Source organism: Triticum urartu, chromosome 3, assembly GCF_003073215.2.
Source record: "Triticum urartu cultivar G1812 chromosome 3, Tu2.1, whole genome shotgun sequence".
Lineage (NCBI taxonomy): Eukaryota > Viridiplantae > Streptophyta > Magnoliopsida > Poales > Poaceae > Triticum > Triticum urartu.
The window spans coordinates 70,052,284-70,062,819 of record NC_053024.1 but is presented as its reverse complement, the minus strand read 5'-3'; the positions used below and the strand labels follow the sequence as shown (position 1 = coordinate 70,062,819).

Genomic DNA, 10,536 nt, shown 5'->3' with positions numbered 1-10,536 from the left:
CCCTCCACCTCCTCTTCATTTGTAGAGAGATCCATCAGAACACATACACAATTCCAACTCATATGTTCTGAGAGAGAACCACCTACTCATGTGTTGAGAACAAGATATTCCATTCCTACCATATGAATCTTGATCTCTAGCCTTCCCCAAGTTGCTTTCCACTCAAATCTTCTTTCCACAAAATCCAAATCCTATGAGAGAGAGTTGAGTGTTGGGGAGACTATCATTTGAAGCACAAGAGCAAGGAGTTCATTACCTACACACCATTTGTTACTTCTTGGAGAGTGGTGTCTCCTAGATTGGCTAGGTGTCACTTGGGAGCCTCCGACAAGATTGTGGAGTTGAACCAAGGAGTTTGTAAGGGCAAGGAGATCGCCTACTTCGTGAAGATCTACCGCTAGTGAGGCAAGTCCTTCGTGGGCGATGGCCATGGTGGGATAGACAAGGTTGCTTCTTCGTGGACCCTTCGTGGGTGGTTGCTTCTTCGTGGACCCTTCGTGGGTGGAGCCCTCCGTGGACTCGCGCAACCATTACCCTTCGTGGGTGGAGCCCTCCGTGGACTCGCGCAACCGTTATCCTTCGTGGGTTGAAGTCTCCATCAACGTGGATGTAGGATAGCACCACCTATCCTAACCACGGGAAAAACATCCGTGTCTCTAATTGCGTTTGAATTCTCCAAACCCTTCCCTTTACATTCTTGCAAGTTGCATGCTTTACTTTCCACTGCCAATAGACTCTTTGCATGCTTGCTTGAATTGTGTGATGATTGCTTGACTTGTCCTACAATAGCTAAAATCTGCCAAGAACTAAAATTGGGAAAAGGTTAAGTTTTTATTTGGTCAAGTAGTCTAATCACCCCCCCCCTCTAGACATACTTTCGATCCTACAAGCCGGCCGCACTCCTTCTCCCTAATGTGCAGCGCGGTTTTGACTTCGCCCAGCTGCTATTGAAGGGCGGCGTTGGCCTCTGAAAAAAGAGGGGGGATGTCAGTCGTCAGCAAAGAAGAAAGGTCGCCGGGGAGATCCGGCCCGACTGCTCAGCAGTCGGCCCAAATCTCAGGGATTACAATCCGCAGGTGCGCCAGCGCGCCCCCACAGAGAAAGAAGAAAACTCACCCCAGCTGTCCGACAAGTCGGCGGTCCGCTTGGCCAGCTCCTCAACATTGGTGTTGAAGGAGGTCACGCGAAGATTGTGGTAATCCTGCATCAAAATTTCAGAAAAAAGCGTTGGTACTTGGAACTCGCCGATTAGAGTTCCGAGCCGCCTGCTCAGCAGCCGGCTCGAAACTTGTGGACTACACCCAGTGGGTGCGCTGGCGCGCCCCCACAAAGAAAAAACAAGGAAGCAAGGCAAAGAAAGGATGCGTACCCGGATGGCCGTTCGTGACGCCAGGTATGCCTTGGTGCACTCCTTGATGGCGTCGCCCTCGGCCCGGAGCTTGGCTTGGACGTCCAAGAGCGCCCGGTTCAACGGGCCCGTCCCGCCTCCCCGCACCCACCCGGTGGGCGCGGCGCTCGACACCTCGGTGTCCGGGATCGAGGAGCTCGCAGCGCCGGTATCCAGAGGACGCGGCGCTGAGGCCGCCTTCGCGAGACGGCGGCGCATCGGCATACCAACCTCGAGGGCCAGGCCCGTCGCCGCCGCGCCTCCGGTTGGCGGCACTGGCGGATCTGCCGGTTGTCCGCGTGGCGCGCCTCCGGAGGGTGGCGGTGGCGGCGCAATGACCTCCGGCGTAGCGGTGACGTCGGCATCCCTCTCCATGACCGGGTTCTCGTCGCCGGCTTCCCCAGTCTGCGCCGAGAACTCCGGTGGCGGCGGTGCGGAGTTCAAGGGGACGACAAACACTGCCGACTGGTGGCATGCGGCTTCTTCCGCGCGCTTCTTCTCCGCATCGGCGGCCTCGGTTTCCGCCAGCTTCTTCAGAGCGGCGGCCTCCGCCTTGTCGGCTTCCGCCTTCTTCAGGCGGGCGGCTTCCCGCTCCTCACGCGCCTCCCGCGCGTTCCGCTCCGTCGCCTCTCGGAGGTCGGCGGCAGGGTCTATCCGCCGGGTGGTGGAGGAGGTCTCCGCCGACTTCACGACGGAGCCGGCGGCCGACTTCTCAAGAGAGAGAGGGGCCCTAAAGCCGGAAAACAAAGTAAAGAAATTTCAGACAGACTCAATAAAGAAATACGAAGATACGAGGGGAGGTGGTGCTTACGCTGAAACAAGCTGCGGCGTCTTCACCACCTTGCGGAAGCGGTTGGCCTTTGCGGCCGCCTCGTCCCGCTTGGTCGCCGCGGCTGAGCCCTTGGGCTTCTTCGGACGGCTGCCAAACAGGCTCGCCCCGGCCCTGCGCTTCTTGTTGCCGCCTTGTGCGTCCGGCGGAGCTGACAAGCCCGCGCCCGACTGGCCGGCTCCTGGCTGGTGGCGTGGGACGACCTCCTCGTCATTATCGGGCCAGTCCTCGAGACTGGCCCCAAGTCTCGAGCCGCCCGCTGCGCCGCCTCCTCCCTCAGCGTCATCCTCCAGGGCCGCCGCCCCCAGGTCGGGGTCGTCAACATCACTCTCCGGCCGGTCGGGTAGGAATTCGTGGCCCGGCCCCGCGGTGCCGGCTGCTGGCTGGAGGGGGGGTTCTGACCAAAGCCAGCTGGTCAGATCGGACAAAATGGACTCGGCAATGAAGAAGTCAGAGAAAAAGAGAAAAAAGAAAATGACTCACCCTAGGCGGAGGGGCGGCACGTGAATACGGCTCCTTGCCGAATTGCCACTCTTCTCGAAGGTCGCAGCTCGCCAGATAATTCACTATATAGGCCACCTCCTCGCGAGGCATCTCCTTGGTGCACATCCGACTCGGGTCCCGGTGCCCGCTCATCCGGCAGATCATGTGGGGGCGACTTTGAAGAGGGAGCACTCGGTGGGCCACGAAGGCGGACAGCAACACCACCGTGTTGGGGGTGAGGTGGTGAGGCTGAAGTCCGTAGAACTCAAGGAAGGAGCGGAAGAAGTTGCTCGCCGGCAGGCCCAGGCCGCGCAGGCAGTGCGAGCGGAAGACGACCCGCTCGCCCTCCTACGGCGCCGGCGAGATCTCTCCCCTCCGCGCGAGGCGGACCCTCACGAGGTCCTCGCCGGGCAACCGACGCGTCTTGCGGAGGAAATCGACGTGGTCGTCGTGAACCTCCGAACCATCCCAGGTGCCGGCATGCGCCGTAGGGGGCGTGGCGGCGGAGGAAGAGCTCATCGTGAGCAGACTGCCGCAGCGCTCGACGTAGCTTGAGGTGTGGCGGAGAGAGAGAAGAAGAAGAAGAAGAAGAAGCAGTGGGGAGGTGGGACGCGCGTGCTCCGCCGCCTCCCCTCCTCCCCCCTACTTATAGCCCAGTGGGCTGCGAAGCCGAGGGGGCAGTTGTGGGATTTACTGCGCCCACTACTCCACGCCCCCACATTTATCGCGCAAAGTTACTGCGCACGGTAATTCCGTGGGAACCTCAACCGCCCCCCACGGCCGCAACGGATCCGCTCGCAATGCCGAGGCGTGGTAGTGGCGGGCCCCGCCTGCAGACACGTCCCATCTCGCGGATGGGTAGGCGGGCTGACCCAGCCACTGGTTGCCACATGGCGGGCACGGAGTGGTGGCGGTCAAGAAGCTTAGCTCACACGCTACTGAGTTCTTGCCGGGGGATTCGAAAGCATTTTTGGACAAGTCAAGGTCAGGCGACTCCGACTCCTACCAGTCGGCCCGGCAGAAGTCAAACGAGGTCTCACCTCAAGCACTCGGAGAAAAAAACTGCTGAGGCTCCTTGGCTGATCGCCCGCGGCGCCTCATCAGTTTCGGGGACTACTGTCGGAGTAATGGGCCACGGGTAGGCTAACCCGAGGCCGAGAACCTTTCAAGACATCGGGGCTGACTGCGCCCCTCAAGACACCAGGATGGAGAGCCGCCTTCCAAAGGCCGGCTAAAGGAACAGCCGACTGCCCGCATGCAGCCGAGTCCTGGAGGCGAGGTCAAGACGGGCCGACTCCCGCCTGGCGGCTCTCAGGGAAGCCGGCCACGGGGAGTCGTCCCATGACACCAACAAAGCCCATGCCCTCATAAGGGGGGACGGGACGGGAGTGGCCACAGTAAAGCCCACTCCCTCCCCTTTTCATGGGATGGCTAGGCCACAGTGCGTCGTACCAGCGGAGATCTCCGTCCGGCGAGGCACTGTTGTCGTGCCATCCCTGACATCAGCAACAGTAGGCGGAGTCCTGCACCCACGACGGCCTGTCGGTACGGTCCACGGACGATGGGCCCTACCGGCCAGCGAGAGTCCAGAAGACGGCAAGAGCGCCACCAGTCGGACCCGAAGGGAGCCGGCCCCCGGAAGTCGGCCTGCCCCTCCCACGGGTCCCACGCGCCATTAACCAGACGAGACGGGGAGTGGCTACAGTAATCGCCCGCCGGGTAGCAGGGTTGTAACCACGACCCCTTGACCAAGTCTGCGTCATTAGAAGCACGACTACAGTAATCGGCAACCGGCAAGACCCGCAACCGGCGGGTACGGCCTGTCGGCTCCGTACCAGACCAGTCGGCGGGGCCCACCAGCCGGCGGGCCCCAACAGTCGGCAGAGAAGCCGGCAGGCGAAGAGACGGACGGCTGGGTCCTGCGCCCAGTCGGTTTACCATTGTACCCCTGGGGGGTAGGCCTATATAAACCCACCAAAGCACCCATGCAAAGGGTTCCGATCCATTAGAACTAGACCAGACCTCAGAGAAGGGGGAGAGCTGGCCTAGTCTCCCCCTGCCCACAGATACAGCTCAAGGAGCACCATTGTACCCACTTTTGCCTTAGTGATCATGCGGAGACCCCGCAGAGCAGGACTAGGGGTGTTATCTCCTAGGAGAGCCCCGAATCTGAATAAAGTTCGCCGGCGTTCGTGTCTACGCCTCATCCCGTTTCCAGGCACCGGCGACGTTCTACTCACCCCCACCATGATAAGCCATCCATTGGCATATGTCGCATCCAACCCCCGACACAAACCTAACAAGAGAATGGAACAGAGGCTCATTGTCATTGCCACACTCTGCATTCCAAACATCTTCCCCACATGACAAACTGGACAGCTGTTGTTCATGCTGTTCATTATCCAACAGTTGTCGGACACTGGTCTCACTGAGAAAAGACCATATTTCTCCCACACCCATGCCCGAAAATCATCAATGCCTCGCAGCGGTCGTGGTAGTTGGAGAGTGAGATCAGCATGAGGAGGCATAGACACCTCTTATTCTAGCTCTTCATTCCATTGATTTGACTCTTCTCTATCAAATCAGAAACAAACTGAACCAGTGTTCAGCACCCCATAGGTTTCAGAGATGCTACCACATCATCCATCTATCATGCCAAACTTCGGTTGTGCATCCATTACCAACTCTTCTTACTCCCTCCGTTTCTTTTTACTCCGCGTATAAGATTTGGTCAAAGTCAAACTACATAAAGTTTGACCAAATTTATATGAAAATATATGAACAACTACAAACTAAAACTATATAGTATGAAAATACATTTCATGACGCATCTGGTAATATTGATTTCATATTGTGAATGTTAATATTTCTTAATATAAAGTTAGTCAAACTTTACAAAACTTGACTTTGACCAAACTTTATATGCAGACTAAAAAGAAAGGGAGGGAATACTAAACCCAACTTAAGGGCATCTCTTCCTCGCACAAGAGCTCGCCAAGTCGGTGACACACCCCGAGGGCAGTCTGTTTGCTACTCTGCTCATCAAATAATCCTGAATAAGCCCATGATTTTAGACGTGAGGTGTTGCCAGAATATGTTACAATGGTGGAGAGCTATGGAATGTTGTCTGACTACTGCTCCCCCGTGAAATACCCGTGCTTCTGGATTCGAAGTTCTTAAGAAAGGTTCTGGCAGCTCACACAACTGAAAGACCCATTACAGACGATGACTCACACGGCATGAAGTTCAGCTTCTACTGCACAGTGAACTATCTTCAGCCTGACAGAGGGAGTTTTTTCGCGCGGAATCACACCAATTATTTCATCTTAACTTAATGTATGACAGGAGGAAAATATGATAGCTCAATCCATAATAATATCTCTTCAAACCCCTGCCTGTGTCTTCCCTTAACCAAACTGGGCTGCATAGCCTCCTTTTATGAAAAATCAAAATTAGCCAGCTGACTTGTTGTTCAGCTTTGATTAAATAACGAATTCCTACAACTGATGCAGCCATAACTATGAGATCATCATCATTTAGAAATTATCCCACTAAACTTTAGAACGGTCCTATGATTTTCCTGATGTTTCTCACCTCCAGCTCCAAAATCGTGGACTATCCCATTCAGCTCTACCCGACTGCAGCTTGTTTCTTTCGAAACCCTATGGCCTTCAATTACTCCTCTTGCCTCTCGAGCATTGTTCCAGTCACCAGATTTTGCGTGCATGTTCGATAAAAACACGTATGCTCCATTGTGATTGGGATCCAACTCCAAAATCTTCCTTGCAGAAAATGCACCGAGCTCAAGATCACCATGCATCCAGCAGGCTGCTAACAGAGATCCCCAAACAGCCACATTAGGTCTTACATGCATTGACTTTATGAGATCAACTGCTTCCTGCAGAAGTTTAGCCTTTCCCATAAGATCCACCATACAGCCATAATGCTCATGCTTGGGTTCAATCCTGTATTCCTGGACCATACATTCAAACAAGGAACGGCCTTCATCAACTAAACCAGCATGACAACAGGCAAACAATAAACCAAGAAATGTCACGCCATTAGGTTCAACCCCTTCACTTTTCATCTTGTCAAAAAGGGCTAAGGCAGATTTGCCATCACCATGCATAGCAAAGGCAGAAATCATACTTGTCCAGGTGATAACATTCTTTCGAGGCATTGCATTGAACACGTTCAAGGCAAGAGTCAAACTTCCACATTTTGAGAACATATTAATAAGAGCATTGCAAATGGACAATATCTTACAAAACCCATTATTCAAAACAAACGAATGGATCCATCTGGCTTTGTCAAGGGAACAGATATTAGCACATGCAGATATGACGCTCAATAGGGTAATTTCATCAGGACAGACACCACACTCTTGCATATCTTTGAACAAAATCAACGCTTCACTTGGTTGGTTATTTTCAGCATATCCTGCTATCATAGCACTCCAAGATACCACATCCTTCTCCATCATACAGTTGAATATGGAGCGAGCAATATCGATTTTTCCATTCTTAGCATATCCACGGACCATGACAGTTGATGATATCATGTCCTTCCTTTGCATCCCGCTGTATAGCTTCTTGGCCATCTCCATATCCGCACAATTAGCATACATGTTTAAGAGGGCACTACTGAGGCGGGCATCGATAAAAATGTCTGAGACCAGTATGTATGAGTGGATGACTTTTCCGGATCTTAAATGCCGTGTATGACCACAGGCTGATAGAACGGTAGCAAGGATGACTTGGTCAGGCACCATTCTTGATCTCTTCAGCTTATTGAGTAGAAGCAATGCTTCTCTGTAGTCTTGAGTCTGACAATAACTGCCGGATGATGTTAGAGAGGTCAATCATGGTTTACAGTGAAAAACACAATTGCTGAAAAGTTAAGAAGCATACAAACTGGAGACCATAAGCAAATGAACAAATAAAAAAGGATAATATTTTCCAGAGGCACTTTAAACAAAGACGTTGTCACAAGACCCTAAAGTCTCGGCACACAGATAAGTTGAAGAAACCTAAATATTGCATGCATCAATTTCCAACTTTCAAGAAGATCATACAAACAATCGACAGAGAAAGTTCTACCTTTTTAAAGGTCACCTAATTGCATTCCTTTGAAAGTTATCAAGTTATGCTGCTAGAGATCTAGGAAAAAACTTATCAAGTGCTGATCTAGTTAATTATAGTTTCAACCGTAGAACATTTAGTTGGACCTTGCTCCAACAAAGAAGCAGACCTGCGTGTTGTTAATAACGTGCATATTATTGACTCAAGTTCATGGTGTACCAACTCGACTTGTGCCATTTTCCTCAGCAAAGATATTTGCAAGAAAACGCAGAAAAATGACACGAGGTACAATGCTAGACAAACTATTACCAAAGCACCCAGATTGCAGCAAAATTGGATTGATCTAAATGATCGAAATTCCAACCAAATAATAAGCACAGAAACTAGGGCATGCGCATTAGTACCTGTCAAGCATGACGCCCCAAGCGACGAGATCCCGATCCGGCATTACTTCGAACATCCTGCGGGCGTCGGCCACGCGCCGGCACGCCGCGTACGCGCCAACCAGCGCGGTCCCGATGAACCCATCATCCTCGGCCCCGACCCGTACGGCGAGGGCATGCGCCTGCCCCACGGAGTCGGCGCAGCGCGCGCGGGCGGCGGCGCGGAGCAGGGCAGGGAGCGCGTGGCGCCCCGGCGCTGGCAGGCCGGCGCGGCGGAGGCACGCGCAAGCGGCGAGCGCGAGGACTGGCGTGGCGGTGGCGGCGCGCAGAACGGAGAGGTAGGCGCGGTCAGGTTCGGCGTGCTCTGCCGGCGGAAAGGGGTGGCCGCGGCGGAGGAGGTGGGCGTGCACCTGCTTATGGTGGCGGGAGAGGCCCTCGAGGGGCGGCGCTCGCGTCTCCATCAAAATAGATAGTTTGGTCATGCGGGTCAACCCGAGGGTTAATAAGACTAGCCACGGTGAGAGTAACTTTAGCAGTAATATTGAGTCTAATTCAGCAAATTTGTTTATATGGTAATGAGTTAATGAAGAGAGAGGTAGTAGTAGTAACTTAACTAGTTACTGTAACATCACATGTCCCAATGCAACATGAGTCTATGACCTAATAAATGAAGCTATGCATGTTATCACACTTATGTTACTACCCACTATGAATATGTTACTAGTGTATGTTACTCTTCATTGTGACTAGTCTAAGAGCTTCCCCATGATTAGGGGCGTTTTAGAGGACCAGCTTCATGAAGAATTTAATTATTCAAAAAATAAATTTAAACTTTTCAGCTCTATAAAATTCTTAAAAATATACACGTGTATAAGAAATATGTGTGTAAAATTTTATAATGAAATACCTTTAATTATGAGCTGCAGTACAAGGAATAAAAACATGGGTTGAAAAGTCACACATTCCTCCACACGAGATCGCCAAGTATCAGGCACGATTTTTCTAGGCCGGAGATGGTGATAAGCAAAAATACCATATGGTCCGCTGGTCCGACATTTGCAAGCCTTTTGACCAGGGTGGGCTCGGGATCATGTCGTCCAAACGCATGAACATTGCCCTACTGACTCGATAGTTCTGGCGGATTGCGAATGGGGAGGGCGGCTTGACATCATCCTAAACAAATATCTGTGAGGGCAACCGCTCGCCTTCTATCAGCGGTTTGGTGGCTCGCAGTTCTGACAGTCCATCATTCAGTTGCTCCCGATCCTCTGCATCGGGGACCTCCATCGTGGTGGGTCTAGACAAGTGGGTTGGGGATTGCCCCTTCGTGGTCCGATTCCGAGACTTGTTCGCCATCGCGGTGGAACATAGAATCTCCGTCCATATGGCCCTTATTGATTTAGGGCGCCTCGCGTTCCGGAGGCCATTTGGCGCCCCAGAACTTGCCACCTGACAGGACCTCCTTGAGTGCATCGCGCTTCAGTCTCCAAACGTAGATCAGCCGAGCGACCGCATCTCCTAGCATTTGGAGCCCTCGGACCGGTTCTCCATATCAAATCCCTTTTACCGGGCCATTGTGGATGCTCCTGCCCCGACGCCCCTAATCCATATCTGGGCGATTAGACTCACACTGAAGATTCGGATATTCATGTGGCAGTGGATCCGGGGTCGGGTTCCTTCCGACATGGAGGTTCTCAAACGGAATGGCCCGGGTGATGGGATTTGCCCCCTGTGTGGGACAGAGGAGGACTCAAATCACATCTTCTTTCATGTGCGTGTTCGCACAATTCCTTTGAAGTTGCCTCCCCAACCTCTTTACGAAAATCCAGGCCTCCCCAGCATGTCCGGCACATTAGATGGCTGGGCATTGGGGTTCTCGCTTGGACGCTTTGGACGGTCCACAATAAACTTGTGATCCATTATGTGTCTCTTCGCGTGCTACTACGCGGTTTTTAAAATATATGATATTTGCATCTTTGGCGGTCGCTTAGCAGCCCTCAGGACCGAGACGCCATCAACATCATCATTGCAGATCTTCGTGCGATGGCTCTTTGTTTGGCGTCGTCGCTCCCTCCTCCACCCCCTCAGCCAGATTAGCCTCTCGAGGCTTGTGCTACCGCCTTTATTTTTGTTTTTAAGGGCTTGTTGAGTTGTGCCCTTGGTAGAACCCTTTCGTACCTTGTCTGTTGGCTACCTTTGCGTGTGTGTGCGGTGTGAATATTTGTTGATTCTTATGGCTCTGGTGATTTGCTTTATATATAAAGCGGAGTGAAACCCTTTTGGGTAAAAGTCACACATTTGTTTTCTGTGTGTAGCCCTCATTTTAAATGTATTTCATCATGACAATTTGCACGCATGTACTCTATGTCTTTG

General features: G+C 52.6%; 1 protein-coding gene across 1 annotated transcript; it reads right to left on the bottom strand.

The window, feature by feature from the left end:
• Window positions 1–6,057: 6,057 nt before the first annotated feature.
• On the bottom strand, window positions 6,058–8,641 carry LOC125542926 (pentatricopeptide repeat-containing protein At4g14820-like). The gene is made up of 2 exons (XM_048706151.1): window positions 8,185–8,641; window positions 6,058–7,534 (listed from the first exon to the last, which is right to left on the bottom strand). Exons 1-2 carry the CDS (start codon window positions 8,622–8,624, stop codon window positions 6,232–6,234), a joined length of 1,743 nt encoding a protein of 580 aa, XP_048562108.1. The 5' UTR covers window positions 8,625–8,641; the 3' UTR covers window positions 6,058–6,231.
• Window positions 8,642–10,536: the final 1,895 nt, after the last annotated feature.

Coding starts and splice junctions, on each gene's coding strand:
- LOC125542926 (XM_048706151.1), bottom strand. CDS start 8,624: ATGGAGACGCGAGCGCCGCCCCTCGAGGGCCTCTCCCGCCACCATAAG. Junction 7,535..8,184: donor TGGGGCGTCATGCTTGACAG/GTACTAATGCGC, acceptor ATCATCCGGCAG/TTATTGTCAGACTCAAGACT.